Here is a 22,151-nt window from a genome sequence, read left to right as displayed (position 1 = left end):
TTTAAGTATAGTTTCCCAAGGATACAGATTCCACTTCCACACGTTACCAACCCCAAACGGTTGGCCAGAGGCTCAAAAGCAAGTACTTTCTCTCAAGTATAAGGGCTATTCAAACTGTCCCAGAAGAGGAAAGGGTACAAGGTTTCTACTAGAGACTTTTCTTGGTACTCAGAAAAGACAACACATGGTGTCCTATCCTTGACCTATATATCCTAAACACCTTTTTGGTGATCCCGAAATTCAAGATGCTAACTCATCACCAGTTGCTTCCTATGCTAGGCAAGAATGCCTGGTTGACAACACTGGATTTAAAGGTAGCCTACCTGCTCATCTCAATCAGGGAATCTTGCAGAAGATACCTATGCTTCAAAGCAGGCTACATGCACTATCAGTTTTCTGCACTGCCCTTTGCCTTATCTACTGCACCCAGGGTATTCACAGAGTGCCTAGCTCTAGTCATTGCATTTTTGCAGGCAAAGAAATATTCAACCATACCCTTACCTGGGCGATTGTCTAATTCAGGCAGAAAGCCAGGACATATTTTTGAATCATCTGGCGTTTGTACGAAAGGTGCTAACTTGTCTGGGGTACACCATAAACGAAAAGAAATCGCATCTTGTACCCTGTCAACAAATTATATTCCTGGGAGCAAGCTTGAATACAACTTCCCAGATGGCTTTCCTCATGCCAGAGAAACAAATTAATTACTTACTCAAACTAATGGCCATAAAACCCCTGGTATCTGCAAGACAAATACTGCAAGCCTTGGGGTTCATGGCCTCCTGCATTCTCCTAATTCCATATGCAAGACTGCATGTGAGGAAACTACAATGGTATCTAAAAAGCCAATGGTGTCAACATTCTCAGGATCTAGAAGCAGTGATTCATATCATTCCTTGTCTACAGATAGAGTTCCTTTGGTGGGCAGACGCCTGTCACCTAAACAAGGGACTGCCATTCACTCTACCCCCTGCCACCCAAACCCTAACAGATGCATCAGACTATGCATGGGGGCTCACTTGGCAGGGAAGTGCATTCAGGACGAATGGAACCCAAGTCACATGCACCTGCATATCAATCAAAAAGAAAGGTTAGCTGTACAGAATGCTCTGACAGCCTTCAAGGACCACATTCTTTCAGTACGGTTAATGGTAAAGATGGACAACACCATTGTTATGTGGTACATAAACAAGCAGGGGGGACCCACTCATACCCCCTCTGCAGACTAGCCATGGTTCTGTGGAACACAGCCTGGCGCTACCAAGTGCATCTACAGGCTCAATTCCTGCCAGGAAAGCTAAATACACTGGCAGATGAACTAAGCAGAAATCTCATGGACCCACAAGAGTGGAAACTGGAACCAAAGACTTTCAACATGTTTATAAACAAATGGGGGAGCCCAGATATAGACCTGTTTGCCTCCCCCAGAACTACCAATTCGACGATTTCTGCACAAGAACTCCCCACAAGCTAGCTTGGAAAGTGGATGCCCTGTCCTTTACCTGGAAAAATCTATCCGTCTATGCCTTTCCTCCTCTGCCTCTTCTCTACAAGGTACTACTAAAGATCAAACAGGATGAACCAAGGACGATACTTGGCACCAGACTGACCACGCCAACACTGGTACCCCCCTCATGCGCAATGTCACTGCTGGCACCATGGCACCTGCCTCCGACCTCTACCCTGCTGTCCCAGCAGGAGGGCCAGATTCTGCACCCCCCAGCTTCAAACCCTGAACCTGGCAGCCTGGCTAATTACCTGATCTCTCTGTTACCATTCCTCTGTAAACAAGTGTTGGATGTCATTCTGGAGGCAAGGAGGCCTAGTACTAGAAAGTCTTATGCTGAAAAATGGAAAAGATTCTGTTCCTGGAACCAAACTCAGGGGATGGGCACAGCAGCACCCAATTTCACTCAGATTCTTCAATACTTAACTGAGATGCTTCACAAGGGCCTTTCCTTTCCTCCATCAAAATTCATGCCTCAGCCATTTCAGCTAATTACAACACAGAGCCACCCCTCTTCTCTCATCCACTGCTCAAGCAGTTCCTCAGAGGTGCCAGAAACTTAAGACCACCCAGGAGAGCCCCAAATCTAGCCTGGGATCTTAACTTTGTATTGGAAAAACTCACTCTACCTCCTTTGAGCCAGCTGCAAGTGCAGAGTTAAAATTATTTTCTTGGAAAACAACCTTCCTTTTAGCAATCTGTTCAGCAAGAAGGGTGTCTGAATTACAGGCCCTTATGGCAGTGGAGCCTTTCATCATCTTTCATGCGGACAGGGTGTCCCTCAAGACCAATCCCTCCCTCCTTGCCCAAGGTGGTATCCAGTGTGGCTCTTAATCAGTCCATTCATTTGCCAACCTTCTTTTCTAATCCACAGAACACAGGGGGAACGGATACTGCACTCCTTAGATGTGCACAGACAACTTAGATTTTACTTGGACAGGACTAAACTTCTCAGGAAATCTGAACAGCTGCTGGTGGCATTTGCTACAGGGGTAGAGGGGAAGGCCATTTCAAAGCAAACCATTTCTAAATGGTTAGGCCATTGCATTCATTTCTACTATAAGCACCATGGAAAACCTATCCCACATGGGGATAAGACCACATTCAACCAGGGCTGCATCTACCTCTACAGCCTTTCTCAGAGGTGTCCCTACCAAGGACATCCTAGAAGCTGCTACATGGAGTTCTGTGCATACTTTCACCAAGCATTACCATTTGCCAATTTTCTCTAAATCCAGAGCTCGATTTGCCACTGTAGTCTTGCAGTGCCTTATAGCTGGTCCTAATGCTGTCTAAATTCCTCCTCCCATCCTTAGCTTTGGGAATCTATCCAAATGTGATAACTGCAACAGTGAAACACAAAGAACATAGTACAGTTGTGTACACTTACCATAAGTGTATTCACTGTTGCCAGTCCTGGTTACCCTCCCTCCAGCCCCCTGACTACTTTTGGCTGTACCTCTATTCCTTTTTACTATGCTTAAAAGCTTTTTGGTGTATTTGTGTGTGTGTGTGTGTGTGTGTGTGTGTGTGTGTGTGTGTGTGTATATATATATATATGTATATATATATATATATATATATGTATGTATGTGTGTGTGTATATATATGTGTATATATAGATATATAGATATATCAGGCCGACTGAGGGCAACTGCAAGCAGATAACCCAAATGTGATGACTGCAACAGTTAATACACCCCAACATCTACATTTATGGTAAGTGTACACAACTGTACTTTCCCAGAAAGCACGAGGGTAAGAGGGGGCACTTGGTTCCCCTGAGGAATTCCCCACCACTAATACTGATTTTGAAGAGGGAGAAGGTTCCCCCTAGAACCCCCCCCCCCCTTGATTACTTCTAATTTGGAGAGATCCTTTGAACTTCTTAGACAGGAAGGGGGTTGGTCTTCTCAAACTCCTCCTGAGGAATTTGTTTTCCTCAAGGCTTTTGGCTCTGGCCCTTATACTTCTTGGTGATACCCCTAAAGATGATGGCCCTTATCTCATCCTGGGCGTGGAGGGAACCTGACACAGTTGACTCCATCCCTAAGAAATCGGGCAACTTTTTTTGTTCCACTGAAAGACCTTTCACTCTGGTGCAAGGGTCTGGCAGTTGATTCCATGATTGTGGTGGCAGCCACCAAAAAGAGCTTGCTGAGGACAGCTCCTTTGTCCTATTGCCTAATAAAGAATCTGCACTTTGGACAAGTTTGGTAAGAGAGGCTAAGCTTGGTCTACTTTTTCGATGAGGATGCTTAACTACCTGGTACACTTCATCTATTTTCCAAGATATTTGGTCAAGGAGACTGCTACTTCTCTTTCAGTAACTTTGTAGATCAAAAAAGACAGATTTTCAGATGGCTACCCTACTGTCACTTTCTAATGAATCTATGAGCCTCATCTCTATTGCAACAAGGGAGCGGCTAGAGCAGCTGACATAGGTGTTTCCGTTAGAAGGCATGCCTAGATGCAGCTTTGCGATTTTGCAGAGCACTTAAAGACGTTCTTTGTCGATGCTACTTATGACTTATCACCCGTATTTGGTATAACAATTAGGCGGGTCACTTGTACTTGTCTCTGCATCCCACGGCCTGAACAGCCATCACTCAAGACAAGTGGGTGCAGAGATCAGTTACCAGTGTCTACTTCTCACTCAGTCTTCTCCACCACCAAAAGAGTGAATTCCTGATGTTCCACCCTCACTCAGTGTTGGAGAGTAGGGTAGGGTTTTGTTAAACACTCAAGGGCATTACTGATTATTTTGCAGAACGAAAAGACAAGAATGAAGTAATATACTGATGTTCTTCGTTTTTCACTGTTGCAGTCATTACGTTTAGGTAATTGCTGGCAGGTTGCCCTCAGTCGGCCTGAATAACAAAGTCTTGGGTCCTACTTCGGTTGCTGTCTCCTCCATGACGTCAGGTCATCAGGGGTATAAAACATGCAGCCGATGCCATTTTAATCCGTCTTTCTTGCCGCGTGGTACCGGAAGCAGAAGCAGTTCGCAAGTGCAGGTTGGCTGACTCCTGAAATTTTTGTTTTAGAGTTTCAGATCCGAAGTCTTCAAACTAAAGCTAAGTGCCTCATTGAGGAAACTTTTTCTTGCTCCTTACTGATGTCAGTAAAAGTTAATAATTGCATTACTTATGGGAAGCAAATACCTCATAAGGATTGTTCATTTGTATTGTATTCCTTGGCTAGGCCCTGATCACAATGTGCCTTGCTGTCGGTCTTGTGCTAAATTTAACCAACGCACTATTAAGCTTCTGTATATTTTTGCTTCTAAATATTTTGGTTCAAGATTTAACTACCCTGAAATGTCATCGGTTAGCAATCCGACTACCGGAGTTCACAAGAAACGCAAGGAAAAAGACAGAGACAGACCGAGGTCCAAAACCGACGACGAAGCTTCTAAGCCAGCCGCCGGTTCGTCGGTACTCAGTGAGGCGCTTTCACAGCCCCTGATAACTGCTACTTTTGAGTCTTAGGCCTCTACTCAGAACCATTCGGAGTCCGATATGCAGCGAGATTTGCAAAGTATTGAACCCGCGGATGTGTCTCCCTTGGATGGGTCCGGAGCCGCTGAGCAGGCATTGGCTTCTGAGGGTGTTTTTAAGGCCTCAACATTTTTTACATTAAACTGACGCCAGCAACAAAATCAAAGTCAAAAATAACTTCTGTGTCTAGAAAATCAACACATGAGACACGTGCTCAAGCTCCTATGCCTAAAAAAAAAACAGATGATCAAAATGGCTGAAGATTTAATTACCCTTGCTACAGTAAGCAGTCTCAATGACTTCCCTCTCATGTCCAAGCATTTATCAATTGGCAGCCTCCTTGGGGGGGGGGGGGGGCTAGGACCTTGGACCCTTTCATTATATTTTACCCGGACAGGGTGGCCCTCAGGACCAATCCTTCTTTTATGCCTAAGGTGGTATCCAGTGTGGCTCTTAACCAGACCATTCACCTGCCAACTTTTTTCCCAAATCCGCAAAACAAGTGGGAGCTGATTCTGCATTCATTGGATGTACACAGACAACTAAGATTCTACTTAAACGGGACAAAATCACTGAGGAAGTCTGAGCAACTACTGGTAGCTTTTGCTGCAGGATCAGAGGGGAAGGCTATATCAAAGCAGACTCTAAATGGATAAAGCCACTGCATTCATTTCTGCTATTTGTACCATGGTAAACCTGTGCCCAAGGGGATCAGATCCCATTTCACCAGGGCTGCATCTACATCAGCAGCTTTTCTCAGAGGGGTCCCAGCCAAAGACATTCTAGAAGCTGCTACTTGGAGCTCTGTTCATATGTTCACAAAGCATTACCATTTACCTTCTCTAAAACCAGGGCAGGCTTTGCCACTGGAGTCCTGCAGGGCCTTATAGCTGCCCCTAATGCTGTTTAGTTCCATCCGCCCATCCATAGCTTTGGGAGTCTACCCAGATGTAATGACTGCTACAGTGAAACACGAAGAACATAGTACAGATGTTCATCGTGTTACACTGCTGCAGTCATTACACTTGGGTTTTCCTGCCGTCAGGCAGTCCCGCAGTCGGCCTGAGTTCCAAAGTCTTGGTCCGGTGTCGGTTGCGGTCGCTTCTTCCCTGACGTCAGTGCGCCAGGGGTATACAAGATGCATCCGATGCCATTTTCTTCAGTCTTTCTTGCCGCGTGGTGCCCAAAGCAGAAACAGTTCGCAAGTGCCAGTCTGACGACTCCTGAGATTTTCAAAGTCGAATTTCAGATCCGAAGTCTTCAATAAAGCTAAGTACCCCGTTGGGGAAACTTTTCTTGCCTCTGACCGATGTCAGAAAAAGTTAATTGTATTTCTTGTGGGAAGCAAATACCTCATAAGGACTTCCACTCTTACTGTATTCCATGCCTAGGCCCTGATCATGACGTCACTAGCTGTCGGTTTTGTGCTAGATTTAACAAACGCACTATAAAAAGTCGTTTTGATTTTGCTTTGCACTACTTTGGCCGAAGGTTCAATTATACGATGCCGTCGGATCAGCAGACGACCTCAATACCAAAAAAATGCAAAGACAAGGATAAAGACAGGCATCTGAGGTCCAAAACCGACAAAGAAACCTCTTCTAGGCCAGTCGCTGGTTCGCCTTTTCTCAGTGAGGCACTTTCGCAGCCCCTGACGCCCGCTACCCCAGAGCCACAGGCCGCTGCCGACTCCCACGTGGAGACATCTAGGCCTCTGGAAACTCAAGGTATTGGGTCTATGGAAACTAATCCCTCAGATGGGTCCGGAGCCGCTGAGCAGGCATCGGCTTCTGAGGGTGTTTACAGACCTTCACAACTTACCATTAAAACAGCCAAGACAAAGGTAACATTAAAGACAAAGAAACAAGTAAAGCATTCTCCTGGACAGTCCTCCATGCCTAAGAAACAGATGCTTAAATGGCAGAAGGCCTCATTACTCTAGTCAGGGGTTCCCATCCCCCCTCCTGAGAAAAGGCCTAAGTAGGATACAGACTATGACTCCTCTGATCAGGTTTCCATTTCCTCTGATTCCTCTTCAGACCAGGGATATTCTCTACCCCCTATGAGGACTCTGATGCTGAAGAATCTATTCCTTCAGCCTCTCCTCCTGAGGATTACTCTTTTGGGGAAACTTTACATACCATGAGGGAGCATTTCCATTCTGCCTGTGCTAGATATTGTGGATGATGTGTTCTCTGAATCCAGTTTATCTCCTGACTCTTTGCGCCCTGCTCCAGCCAAGCCAGATAGGTATTATAGAATCCCTGACTCTCACAAGTTTCTTTACAAAAACCCTTCTGCTGATCCAGAAACTATTTCCCAGGGTCCAAAAGGGGTTAAGGCTTCCATTGCAAAAAATCCAGTACCCTCTGACAGAGATTCCAGAGCTTTGGATAGATGGGGGAAGAAAGTATACACTTCTGCAACTTTAGCAGTAAGAGCTTTAAATTGCCAGTTTCACATGCTTAAGTACCAACAATATTTAATGGCTCAGTTAAAACAGAAAATGCTTGCAAGCACAGAAGCTCCTGATTGTAAAGAAATGCAGGATTTATTGCATGCAGTTGAACAGGTGGGAAAGCATACTCTGCAATGTAGTTTTGATTCTTTAGAGGCCTCTTGTAGAGCCGCAGTTACAGGTTCTGTGATACGAAGACATGTTTGGTTAAAAGAACAAAGTTTACCTAATCATGTTAAGGCAAAATTATTGGATGCTCCTTTACAGCATGATACCTTGTTTGGTGTTAAAGGAAATGGAGGATAAAGCTAAGTCTATGCAAACAGTCAAGGAATTCTTACAGGTACAGCCACCTCGGTGTAGCAGAAATTGGCCAACAAAGAATTGGTCCTTTCCAGTGTCAGACAGGCCACAGAGAGGCAGATACAGACGCCCAAGAGGCAGATCTCAACCCCAAGGCTCAAACAGGCAATGACAGTGGGGCACCTCAACCCCAAACGATGGTGAGGACAAGTCTCAACCATACAAGAAAGTCACAATGACTTTCCCCTTCGTACGCCAAGCACGTCCCTTTTGGAAGCCCCCTTAGGGGGAAAACTAGCACTTTTTTCTCAAAACTGGCAAACAATCACTCAACACAAATGGGTCCTGAATATTGGGTCGCAAGGTTACAGATTCCACTTTCATACTTTACCAAGGCTAAAAGGAATGCCAGACCTGCCACAAAATCAATGGGCAGAGGCACAAAAACAAATTTCAGCCCTCATGGACATGAGAGTTATTCAAAAAGTACCACAACAGGAACAAGGACAAGGATTTTACTCAAGATTCTTCCTGGTCCCCAGAAAGGACAAGGCCTGGAGGCCCATACTAGACCTTTCAATTCTGAATACTTACCTGGATATTCCGAAATTCAAAATGTTGACATTACAGCAGCTTCTACCCATGCTGGGCAAGAAGGCTTGGCTTGTTACTCTGGACCTCAAAGAGGCATACCTGCATGTCCCTATCAGACAAAATTGCAGAAGATACCTCAGATTCAAAGCTGGTGCAATGCACTACCAATTCTCTGCACTGCCCTTTGGCTTATCTACTGTGCCCAGGGTCTTCAAAAAGTGCCTGGCACCAGTAATTGCATTTTGCAGACAAAAAGGAATTCAAATATATCCATACTTGGACTGCCTCATTCAAGCAGAGACAAAGGACATTCTTCTACAGCATCTGGCGTTTGTAAAAAGGTTGCTCATTTCTGTAGGGTACACAGTAACGAAAATAAGTCAAAACTAGTGCCCTCGCAACAGATTATATTCCTGGGTGCCAGCTTAAATACAACGGCCCAGATGGCTTACCTCACGCCAGACAAACAAGTTCAACTAACTCAGTATTTTCAATTGCTGGCAAGAAAGTCCCATCTCCCTGCAAGAAAAATTCTGCAGGCCCTGGGATTCATGGCATCCTGCATACTACTAATACCATATGCCAGACTGCATATGAGGAAATTACAGTGGTACCTGAAAAGTGTTTGGACTCAACACTCTCACAGTTTAGAAGCAGTAATACCAATGACTCCCTGCTTACAACAGGAGTTTCGATGGTGGGCACAGGCATGTCACCTAAACAAGGGTCAGCCTTTCACTCAGCCCACAGCCAGGCAAACTCTAACAACAGATGCTTCAGATTATGCATGGGGAGCACACATGGCAGAAAAATGCATTCAGGGCAAGTGGACCACAGACCAGATGCATCTTCACATCAATCAAAAAGAGATGTTGGCTGTTCAAAATGCCCTAACAGCTTTCAAGGACCTTCTACATTCAGGACAATTACTACTAAAGACAGACAACATCACAGTAATGTGGTACATAAACAAGCAAGGGGGCACTCATTCTTATCCCCTATGCAGGCAAGCCATGACCTTGTGGAAGACAGCTCTAACGTATCAAGTTCACCTGCAAGCACAATTCCTGCCAGGAAAGAAAAATACTCTGGCAGACTATCTAAGCAGAAATATCATGGACCCTCACGAATGGAAATTGAATCCACAAATCTTCAGCATGGTAGCGCAAAAGTGGGGATGCCCAGACATAGATCTTTTTGCCTCCCCACTGAATTGCCAACTACAAAAATTCTGCACAAGGACTTATCACAAACAAGCATGGAAAGTGGATGCTCTTCTGTTCAGCTGGAAAAACCTAAAAGTTTATGCCTTCCCGCCACTGCCTCTCCTTTCAAAGGTACTCCTAAAAGCCAGACAAGAAAAACCACAGATGATCCTGATTGCTCCAGACTGGCCATGCCAGCACTGGTACCCTATCTTAAGGAACTTGGCTCAAGGCCCACCATGGATTTTGCCTCAAATTCCACACCTTCTGACTCAACAAAACAATCCGATCCTGCACAGACAGCTCAAAACCCTAAACCTGGCTGCATGGCAGATACATTAGTCAAACAAACAACACCTCTCTAAAGCTGTTATGGATGTCATTTTGTAGGCCAGGAGGCCTAGCACTAGGAAAGCTTACTCAGAAAAATGGAAGAGATTCTGCGCCTGGAACCAGGCTCAAAGACTTGACCCTCTTGTTCCAAACATTCCTCAGATTTTACACTACTTAACTGAGATGCTGGACAGAGGCCTATCCTTCTCATCGATTAAGATCCACGCCTCTGCCATTTCAGCACATTACAACACGGATCCTCCTTTATTCTCTCATCCCTTGCTAAAGCAGTACGTCAGAGGGGCTAAAAACATAAGACCGCCCCGGAGAGCATAAACACTGACTTGGGACCTTAATTCCGTTTTGGAAAAACGGACCCTACCACCGTTTGAGCCAGCCAATACAGCCGATCTAAAATTTTTATCATGGAAAACAGCTCTGCTCCTGGCAGTAACTTCAGCACGAAGAGTCTCAGAGCTACAGGCATTAATGGCAGTGGAACCTTTTATAATTTTTCATCAGGACAGGGTATCTTTAAGGACAAGCCCTACCTTTATGCCAAAGGTGGTATCTATTGTGGCTCTTAACCAAACCATCCATTTGCCAACTTTGTATCCAAACCCCCAGAATAAAGGGGACAAACTTCTACATTCTTTGGACATACACAGGCAGCTACGCTTCTACTTGGACAAAACAAAGGCTTTCAGGTAAACTGAGCAACTGTTTATAGCATATGCTGCAGGATCACAGGGCAAGGCCATCTCAAAGCAGACTATATCCAAATAGATAGGACACTGTGTTCGGTACTGCTACACACAGCATGGAAAATCAGTCCCAAATAACATTAGGCCACATTCCACCAGGGCAACAGCCACATTCCACCAGGGCAACAGCCACTTCAACAGCCTTTCTCAGAGGAGTACCTACCAAGGAAATTTTGGAGGGTGCAACTTGGAGTTCAGTGCACACCTTTACCAAGCATTACCACCTGCCTCTTTACTCTAAATCCAGAGCAGGATTTGCCACTGCAGTTCTGCAGGGCCTCATAGACAATCCTAACTCTCTTTATAGACCAGCCACCCAACCTCAGCTTTGGGATTCTACCCAATTGTAATGACTGCAGCAGTGTAACACTATGAACATAGTACAGTTTTGTAGCTACCATAAATGTAGATGTTCGAGTGTTCACACTGCTGCAGTCCAGGGTACCCTCCTGCCATCCCCTCTGAACTAGCTGGACTTATCTATACCTTTCTATCCTATACAACCTTTGGGGTGTATTTGCTGGTAACTGAAGGTATTGTTTTTATTGTATATTTTTGATTAGCAATATGTATTGCCTACCTACTTGGGGGCACCTGACATCTGGGGCAAGAAAAACTGAAGAAAATGGCGTCGGATGCATCTTGTACACCCCTGGCGCACTGACGTCAGGGAAGAAGTGACAGCAACTGACGCCGGACTAAGACTTTGGAACTCAGGCCGACTGCGGGACCACCTGACGGCAGGATAACCCAAGTGTAATGACTGCAGCAGTGTGAACACTCTAACATCTACATTTATGGTAGGTACAAAACTGTACTTTGTGTACACTTACCATAAATGTAGATGTTCAAGTGTATTCACTGTTGCAGTCCGGGTTACCCACCCGCCATCCCCCATTCTATACCTTTTCTTTCCTTCACTATACTCAAAAGCCTTTGTGGTGTATTTGCTTTTAGTTGAGGGTAAATTTTATGTTTCTAAGGTGCATTTATATATTTGCAGTTCATTTATATAGATATATATATATATATATATATATATATATATATATATATATATATATAGTTTGCTCCCCATTTGGGGGGGCACCTGACATCTTGGGCAAGAAACTGATTAAAATGGTGTCGGCTGCATGTTTTATACCCCTGATGACCTGACGTCATGGAAGAGGAGACAGCAACCTACGCAGGACCCAAGACTTTTATTCAGGCCAACTGAGGGCAACCTTCCAGCAGATTACCCAAATGTAATGACTGCAACAGTGAATACACTCTAACATCTACATTTATGGTAAGTGTACACCACTGTACTTTACAGTGAGTACTTTACATTGCCGTTTTCAGTTTGCATGCCTAACGAAGATTGATTTTCATTTTTATTAACAGTTACATTAACATCACATAATGGGGTAGGTTTTCTTGCAGATGTTGTACACATATATATTAGAAAACTTAAAATGAAGTAAATTTTCTGTAGTAGAGGTTTACCTTTTTTAATGTAGATTGTTTTTGAGTATTCGCTTTTTCAGGTGCATTGTGACTAAATAACTTGAAGTTTGACACCTCTATTTGCATAATAAGTGCATAGTTAAAATAACCAGCAGATAAGTACTGAGCAGACTGAAAGTAGCAAATAGTTTGGTGTACGACTGAAGTATTAACATGTCTGGGTCTGTGTGTGTCTCTAGGCTTTTACTGTAAGTGATTAATAAAGTTTCACAAAATGCTGCAGATATAGCAGATTGCAAAACATTGCAGAGATGGAATTTTATGAGATGAGCAAGTTGTCTTTTTGGCTTCACATTATTTTGCAATCCTGTTTTGCAGATGTTTTATAGGTTTGTAATATTTTTATATGCTGAATTTGCAGAATCAAAAGAAGAAAATACTAAGAAAAACAGATTATACCGTCCTATTTCCAAATTTGGAGATACGAAAAGTGGACAAAACAATGCAGAACAGAACAGTTCTCCTACCACTCTACCAGCAGTTGAAATAAAGAAATCTGTAAGCATGTTAAGTGTACTGTTCAAGAAAGTAACATGTTATGTTTGTTGTTTTGTATGAAACCTAGACATTACTAAAATTCTGGCCAAGAAACTTGGAAGGGCTTTTGAATTGAAAATAACTTTTCTGTTTTCATATAAAATTAATTTACTTTTACAAATCGTGTATCTGCTTCACTTCACTGCTAGTACTGTGACATCTTTATTCCTGAGCCATTCATTCAGATATATTTAATGTTGGCAGTTGTGTAGTGATAAACGAAAAAGATAACCAGTCTTGCAGGATAACTAATCTTAAATTTTGTGGTTGCCATTTGTAATATACATGTCTACTTTAGAATGCCAACTTTTCAAAATGTTGACCACCATAACATTGAATCTATTTCATCAAAAGACCACAGCATCAGTAGCTGAAAAAGCTGAATGTTGGAGCATCACACAGGGCAAGTAGGTGGTTGTGTGAGATTGTGGTCTAGCGGTGATTTGAGGTTTTGCCCATTTTCAGCTGTAGAACAGTGTCCGAGTTGGTGTTAGTAATTAGCAGGGGGTGAAGGGTGCAGAGGGACTTCCCCCAGCAAAAGAATACTTTTAGATGATCTGAAGTTTGGCTTTTTCAGCTTTCAGTGTTGTCTGTAAACTAGGTTCGATGTTACAACTGACATTTTGAAAAGCTGACATTCTGTCATTGATCTGTACTACACTTTCAAGTATATTCTCATTTTAAAATGGCACCATTAGATCCTTTATTCACATGTTTGAACCAGTCCCCATTAGTGGTGTTTGATTAGTATTTCAGTCTGTTCTTCCTGAGTTTTTCTCTTGTCACAAAGTACTTAAATATTTTGTTTAAGCCCCACAATTCTGGTCATACTTTTGAAGACATTATAAAGTTTATTAGATTGTGACCAGGCTAAAGAAATTTCTTACAAATTGAGTTTTTGACTGTCTTGCAGCAATTGAATAGTGGCTGTTCAGTCCAGAGTATTGAACTTTCTCTCTCTGGTCTCTTGTCATTTTTTGGCTTCCTCATCCACAGAGTGGCCATCAAACCATGTCCCATTGGCTCATTTGTTTATCCTTGCTCTTGACTTTCTGATACCACAGTACATCAGGAGTGAGAGGTGGGCGCTGGAAGTGGTGATTTTTGTCTTGGTTAGAGATCAGGAGATTTACATACTCTTCTAAAAGACCTTTTCCCTTTTGGCTGGTAGGTGTTATGCAGTACTTGACTACTGCTGCTGTGAACACACTCTTGTGTGTACACAAGATGCTCTGTTTAATTCCTGCCCTCTGGCAAGGGTCGTAGTTCTGAGTCCTTGCATATCAGAATGTAGTACTTTGCTTTTTCACAGGTAGTTTTCTTACAGTGGAAGGAAATTGACTCCCTAACTTGGGATGGGGAGGCTGTCCTTTGCCACTCAAGCCATATCTGCCATGCTGACTTCTCCCAACATGCAAGATTTTAAATGAGCCAAGCTCATATGGGGCACATTCAGGGTTCTGTCTTTCTGTGCCACAGAACTGGTGTCCTTCATTGTTTTAATTTTATTTTAGTGTGTCCTGCATATATATAGTAGGATACATAAATAGGATGAAGTCTGTTTGCACACTAATATGCAGAGTACATTGCGTACTTTGCCAGGTAAAGTTAATAAAAGGATTACAAAATTAGCTGTATTTCTTAATTAGCTGAAAGGCTGTATGTTGTATGAAGTTGTGATAAGTTTAATCAAAGATCCATTCCACAGAGCAAAACTAAAGGACTTTGTTTTTGGCTTTACTAAGTAGTAAAGTTGGACTGTCAAAGTAAGGTGGGGAGGTGATCCTTTCATCAGTTGCTACTTTGAAAAGTTGTATTATCAGTCTTCATAAGCATAACTGCAGACAAAGGCATCACAAAACCCTTTTGAAAGGCCCAGTATAAATTTTAACTGTATTGAGGTGTTAATCCTTCTACTGAATTGCATATTAATATGTTTATTATATGATCTCATGTCTAGTAGCCTTAGCTGTATGGGTTGTATCCTGCTAGCTGGCCAGCTTCCAAAGCATTAGGGTGCCTTCTGTGTGCCCAAACAGTTAGTCAGCTCGAGCTGAGCTGAAGAAATTGTTTGGGTGCCAAATCCTTCAGAGCTTTCCTGCTGCTGAAGAGCCATCCTCTTGTGCACTTTCGAGGATTGATGGACAGCTCTTAACATTTCTCCATATGTTCCCTTTAGGAGGAAAACCTTTCACATTTTTTTTATGACAGTAAATTAACTTTGTCTATAAAAGTATTGTTTTTAAGCTAGGAAAAAGTGTTTTATGGGCTTATGTGATTTTTATTCAGTTTTTACTGGGAGTGTTACTTTTTACTTTTGAGGGGAAAAGTTGTTGACGTTTGGGCAGGAAAAATAGTTTTAGGCGTTTAAAGTTCTTTTCACTGCGTTTTGTTGTGGAAGAATAAACTTTAATACTTGGGAGTTTCACCAACTATTGCTGCCAGGCTTTCCCAGGATTCAGGCATTTTTCTTGGCTTCACCATGGAACAACCCTCTAGTTCTTTGGTGGTTGTTCCTTTCAGCCACAAAATGGAAAAAATATCTGCACAGCCTTTGTCCCTTTGACAGGCTACTAAATGGCTTCAGTCTCAGAAGGGTGACTGCTGTGGCCATTTCTGGTTCCTAAGGCCATTTATGTTCCCCTGGCTCTCAGGTGTTGTCCTTACAACCACCATCGATTGGAGGGTTAGACATGTTGCTTGTGGCTGTTGAAGTGCTCTTGGTGAGCAAGGAAGAGCCATTCTTATGTTGGAAGAAGCAGCAGGGGGGGAATATCTGTCTGCCTAGCCAGACTGGGGATGCCTGTCCCTAGCAAGACATTGCCTGTGAAAAGGTGATTTGATATTGTTAATCCTTGTTCATTCCTTGCGCATGGGTCTCTGTTCCGAACTCTGAACCGAGCCGGCCGTTTTCCAAGCTCGCGTCAGCTTCAAACTCTCAAGCTAAACTCTTAACCACAATTCCCCTCTCCTTGTTACCCCAGATTTAGTTTCCCGCGTTGCCATCCGGTCATGTCAAGCTACTTCTCTTGTGCGAAGTACAGTCAATTGTTGTTTAATTGCTTTACAAATTACTTTTCTGTCAGAAAAGTTGATCTTTTATTGTCTCTTACCCTATTGCATCTAGTGTTCATAATTTCCTCAGGTATTTTCTGTCTTTTATTTACCCTTTTTACCGAGAGGTAATTTTCTCCTTACCATCGTTGGTAATACTTTTCCCTTTCTTTTTTATGCCTTCGGGTACTCTCTTGTACCATTGTTGGTACTTTTCTATTTGTTAATATGGCAGATAAAAAGGGTAGTCCGGGGTGTAAGCTTTGTTCCGATTGTGGACACAAACTGCCTACTTCTGATGCACACTCTGTGTTTATTGTTTGGGAGCTTCCCATTTATCTGTTTAACCACCTTGTACTATTTGTGAAAACTTTTCTAATAGAACTTTGTTAGAAAGGAAAAATGAGCTGATACTGAAGAGACTTCTAAAATCTCCCTTTTCAGAGGCTATTTCTGGGTCAGAGGTCTCAACCCCTCCTAAGGCCCATAAGAAAATGGATGTATGTCCTTCAAGGATGCATCTGCAGTCCTTACAAATGGGTTGTCCTGTCGTCAGGCAGCCCTTCGGTCGGCCGGATTCCAAAGTCTGGGTCTGGCCTCGGCTGGTGTCGCACTTCACCCAACGTCATAGCTGCAGTTCTTCGGGTATAAAGGCATCAGCCGACGCCATTTTCCTCAGTCTTTCTTGCCGCGTGGCGCCCGAAGCAGAAGCTGTTCGCAAGTGCCGGTCGGTCAGAACCAGAGATTACTACTACAAGTACCGAAGACTTCTAAAAAGCTAAGTACTCCGTTGGGGACTCTTTCTTGCCTCAGCCGATGTCAGAAAAAGTGAATAACTGTTTAACTTGTGGGAAACAAATACCTCATAAAGATTTCCACTCTTACTGCTTACCTTGTTTAGGCCCAGACCACGACGTAGCAGCTTGTCTAGCCTGTGCTTCTTTCAACCGACGGACGCTTAGACGTCGGTCGGAATTTGCTGAAGAGTTTTTCGGCTCCGATTTTGCTTACATTATGCCGTTGGATACTCCGACTACGCAAATTTCTAAAAAACGCAAGGAAAAGGACCCACACTCGCGGTCCGCGGTTTCGGCCGAAACCGCGGTTAAGCCAACCGCAAGTGTCTCTGTTTCGGCTGAAACCGAGTCCATGGTTCTTCCTTCGGCCGAAAGCTTGCCACTTACCGAGGCCTCATCCAGCCTGGCTGAATCTGCTACTGAAATCCCACCTGCTCTTGCAGGTTCGCAGGATTTATCTGATACTATCCCTTTGGATATTTCTACCCCTGCACGTGGAGCTGCTAGGCCTCCTGCATCCATGTCTATTAAGGCCTTTGCCAGGGCTAAAGCAGCAAAATCTACCAAATCGGTGCCTGCTAAGACCCCCTCTCACAGGCCTAGTTCCAGTTCACAAATGCTTAGTCTAGCAGAGGATCTCATTTCTTTGATCCGGGGATCCCAACCACATCCAGACAGGGCCTCTCACCCACCTCCAGAGAAGAGGACTAGAGTAGAGCCCCCTGAGCCAGTTTCTCCAGATGGATCCTCTGATGAGTCAGATAATTCAAACCCTCCAGAGGGCCCTTTTCTCCTTATGAGGACTCTGATGCAGAAGACTCCATTCCTTCTGCCTCTCCGCCTGAGGAATTTTCTTTTGGGGAAACCTTGCATGCTATGAGGGAACAATTTCAATGGCAGGGCCAGGATTTTTCAGACTCTAGGAAAAGGCTTAGAACCTTTTTGCATTTGCCACAGCATAGGCCTTTAGCCATTCCTCCAGTACTTACTGTTGTGGATGATGCTTTTAATGATGCTTGTACTGCTCCTGATTCTCTTCCTCCGGCCCCTGCTAAGCCCGATAGGTACTACAGGGTTCGGACACACATTATCATTTGTATAAGGCCCCTTTTGCAGATCCCGAAACTATCTCCCAGGGACCCAAGGCTGTAGCAGCTTCTTCTATCAAAAACCCCCTCCCCTCTGAAAGGGAATCTAGGGCCTTAGAGAGATGGGGTAAAAAAGTTTACACTTCTGCTACTCTTTCAGCTAGGACCTTGAACTGTCAATTCCACATGATTCAGTATCAGGAATTTGTTAGACCAATTAACTAAAAAACTGTCCTCGGATGAACCATTAGACAAAAAATCTGTACAGGAAATGGTACATAACATTCAGCAGGTCAGTAATAATTCCTTAAAATGCGGCTATGATGCACTGGAGGCTTCCTTTAGATCAGCCATGACTGGCACAGTGATCAGAAGACATGCATGGTTGAAAGAGCAGTCCTTACCAGACCATGTTAAATCAAAGCTCCTAGATGCTCCCATGGATAAGCTCAATTTGTTTGGCTCCCCTGCAGCAGGTGCTGAAGAAGGTGGAAGAGAAAGCAAAATCTGTTCAGACAGTCAAGGATTTCTTGCAGGTCCAGCCTCCAAGGTTTAGCAGGAACTGGCCTTCCAAGAATTGGTCCTTTCCAGACACCTCCAGAGCTCCGAGAGGCAGGAATAGGCGCTCAAGAGGCAGGGGTCAATCCAGAGGTGCCTACAGGGGACGTCAGTGGCAGGCTAACAACCAGCGAGGTACAGCCACAGATCCAGCCACCACCACTTCCACAGGGCAATCACAGTGACTTGGCTCTGGCACCGCCTACCAGGGAACAACTAGAAGCACCCTTAGGCGGGAAGCTAGCCTTATTTTCAGTAAACTGGCATTACATCACAGGAGACAAATGGATTTTACAGACAATAGACCAAGGTTACAGGTTTCACTTCCATACTCTACCAAGGAAGAGAGGAATGCCAAACCTACCTCCAAATCAGAAGGCAGAAGCTCTAGAACAAATAACTCACTTACTAAAGATGAGAGCTATAGAAAGGGTACCATCTATGGAACAAGGACAAGGATTTTACTCCAGACTCTTCCTGGTACCAAGAAAAGAAAACCAATGGAGACCTATTCTCGACCTGTCCTCTTTAAACACATACCTCATTGTTCCAAAATTCAAAATGCTGACCCTACAGCAGCTTCTTCCCATGCTGGGCAAGGAGTCTTGGCTGGTAACTCTAGATCTCAAGGAGGCATACCTGCACGTCCCCATACGACCAAATTGCAGAAGATACCTCAGATTTCTTGCAGGATCAGAGCATTATCAATTCTCAGCATTGCCCTTTGGCTTATCTACTGCGCCCAGAGTATTCACGAAATGCCTGGCATCAGTAATTGCTCATTGCAGGCCTCAGGGTATTCAAATTTATCCTTACCTGGACGACTGCCTGTTACAAGCGGACAACAAAAACAAATTAACAAAAGATTTGGAAAGGGTCATTCATCTACTACAAGCCCTGGGATACACAGTCAATATAAAAAAGTCAAGGCTGATACCATCCCAAAGGATAACCTTCTTGGGTGCAGATTTGGACACATCAAAACAAATGGCATTCCTGACAGTAGAAAAACAGGAGCAACTCCCTCTCTACTTCATGGCATTAACAAAGCAGAACCAGCTAACAGCAAGAAAAGTCCTGCAAGCTCTCGGTTACATGGCATCCTGCATAATATTGATTCCACATGCCAGACTACATATGAGGAAGTTACAGTGGTACCTAAGGAATTTATGGTCTCAGCACAAGCACAGCCTAGAAACCCAGATTCCAATAATTCCATGCCTGAAACAAGAATTCCAATGGTGGGCTCAGGCCTGTCAATCAAACAAGGGACTGCCCTTCCACAGTACTCAACCAAGCCAGACCATCACAACAGATGCCTCAGACCTCGGTTGGGGGGCGCACATGCTGGACAAGTGCATACAAGGCTTATGGACTCGACCAGCTGCACCTACACATAAATGAAAAGGAAATGCTGGCAGTAAAACTGGCAATTCAGGCATTCAGACCATTTCTTCGACAGGGTCAACTGCTGATAAGGACTGACAACACCACAGTTATGTGGTACATCAACAAACAGGGAGGCACACATTCATACCCTCTATGCCGGATGGCAATGGACCTCTGGAATGTGGCACTGAGCTTCAACATTCAGCTTCAAGCAATTTTTGTGCCAGGAAAAGAAAATATACTAGCAGACATCCTAAGCAGAACTACCACGGATGTCCACGAATGGATGCTGCATCCGGACATCTTCAAAACCATTACAGGGAAATGGGGACTACCAGAAATAGACTTATTTGCATCCCCACACAATCACCAACTGAAAAAATTCTGCACAAGGACGTACCACCCACTTGCTTGGAAAGTGGACTCCCTATCTTTCAGTTGGAAAAACCTGACAGCATATGCATTCCCACCTCTTCCTTTGATGCACAAGGTGCTATTGAAGATCAAAGAAGACCGTCCAAGGATCATCCTGATAGCTCCAGTCTGGCCAAGGCAACATTGGTACCCATTACTGAGGAGCATGTTTCGGGAACAAATATGGCCTCTGCCCCTAGTTCCCTTGCTGTTAACACAGAACAACTTCAAAACCCTGCATCCAAACCTGAAAACACTGCAGCTGGCTGCCTGGAACATTGCATAAGACCAAATAACCCAGATTTATCTCAAAGGGTTAAAGACATCATCTTGGAGGCTCGCAGACCCTCAACAAGAAAAAATTATTCAGCAAAATGGAAAAGATATCTCATTTGGAGTACTGCAAAAGGAGAGAATGTGTCACTGGTAAACATAGCTAACATCCTGGAATACTTGGCAGAGCTCTTCCACAATGGCCTGTCCTATTCTTCCATTAAGATCCATGCATCAGCTATTTCAGCAGAATACAACTTGGATCCTCCAGTCTTCTCACATCCTCTGCTCAGGCAGTTTCTGAGAGGGATTAAAAATGTAAAGCCACCTAGGAAGCCACCATTGCCAGCATGGGACTTGAACTTTGTGCTAGAAAAGTTGACACTCCCTCCTTTCGAGCCAGCAGCAACAGCAGAATTACAGTACTTATCATGGAAAACTGCTTTCCTGCTTGCAGTCACTTCAGCAAGAAGGGTATCTGAGCTACAGGCATTAATGGCAGTACAGCCCTTCCTGATCTTCCATCAAGATAGAGTGTCCATGAGAACTAATCCTTCTTTTATGCCAAAGGTGGTCTCCAGGGTATCTTTAAATCAAGCTGTCCACCTACCAACATTCTTCCCCAACCCACAGAACAAGGGAGAAAGACTGTTGCATACCTTGGATGTACATAGACAATTACGCTACTACCTGGACAGGACCAAGAGCAATAGAAAGACTGACCAGCTACTGGTAGCATATGCGACAGGAATGGAAGGAAAAGCAATTTCAAAACAGACAATCTCTAAGTGGATAGGAAATTGCATTAGATTTTGTTACTCCTACCATGGGAAGAAAACTCCAGAAAACATCAGGCCTCACTCTACAAGGGCTACAGCCACTACCACAGCTTTCTTACGAGGAGTGGCTACCAAGGACATTTTAGAGGCTGCTACTTGGAGCTCCGTGCATACATTTGCCAAGCATTATAATTTACCTTTATACTCCAGATCCCGAGCAGGTTTTGCCACTGCTGTTTTGCAAGGGATCTTAACTACACCATAATCTTATTTCTCCTCCTCCGCCAGTTTGGTTATGGTATTCTACCCATTTGTAAGGACTGCAGATGCATCCTTGAAGGACATAGTACAGTTTTGTACCTACCATAAATGTAGATGTCCGATAGGCATGCATCTGCAGTCAGGATTACCCTCCCTCCTTCCCCTCTGTGGTACTCCTAGGGTATTTGCCCATCTTGTAGCTAGCTGGGGGATCTATTATGGTGTATTTGTTTGTATATATGTACATACATGCTTATTTTTGTTTGCTCTCTACTATTTGGAACCATTTGCATTTATCCAAATTTAGCCTTCCTAGAGGGCACCTGGCATCTGGGGCAAGAAACACTGAGGAAAATGACGTCGGCTGATGCCTTTATACCCGAAGAACTGCAGCTATGACGTCGGGTGAAGTGCGACACCAGCCGAGGCCAGACCCAGACTTTGGAATCCGGCCGACCGAAGGGCTGCCTGACGACAGGACAACCCATTTGTAAGGACTGCAGATGCATGCCTATCGGACATCTACATTTATGGTAGGTACAAAACTGTACTTTCTACTGAGGCTAAATCCTTGCCTTCGTCCCCGGCTGGAGACTCTCACCAACCAAAATCTAAAAAGGCTAAAATTTCGGCACAGAGGCCTTCGGCTCCATTAGTGATTTTGGCTCCGTCCTCTCCTGCAGCCTTCTACATATCAGCACCGAGGGGCTCCTCTGTTCAGACCATTACCACTGTATCGGCACCGACCGTTCAGTCGGCGCAGACCTTGACCTAGTCGGCTCAGAGATCTTACTCGGAACAGAGGCCTTTATTGTTGACTCCAGTTTT

The 22,151-nt window shown here is 44.1% G+C and overlaps 1 protein-coding gene across 1 annotated transcript in view; it reads left to right on the top strand.

The window, feature by feature from the left end:
* Window positions 1–22,151, top strand: part of LOC122789862 (U2 snRNP-associated SURP motif-containing protein-like) — a 1,539,784-nt gene that overhangs the window by 336,133 nt on the left and 1,181,500 nt on the right. The window contains exon 5 of the mRNA XM_044057296.1: window positions 12,535–12,671. Coding sequence (XP_043913231.1) covers window positions 12,535–12,671 — 137 coding nt within the window. The remainder of the gene's footprint in view (window positions 1–12,534; window positions 12,672–22,151) is intronic.

The sequence above is a fragment of the Protopterus annectens genome, chromosome 15.part0, assembly GCF_019279795.1.
Source record: "Protopterus annectens isolate FY-2018-M chromosome 15.part0, PAN1.0, whole genome shotgun sequence".
Classification (NCBI taxonomy): Eukaryota; Metazoa; Chordata; order Ceratodontiformes; family Protopteridae; genus Protopterus; species Protopterus annectens.
The sequence above is the reverse complement of the archived record's forward strand: the minus strand, read 5'-3'. Positions and strand labels throughout refer to the sequence as shown.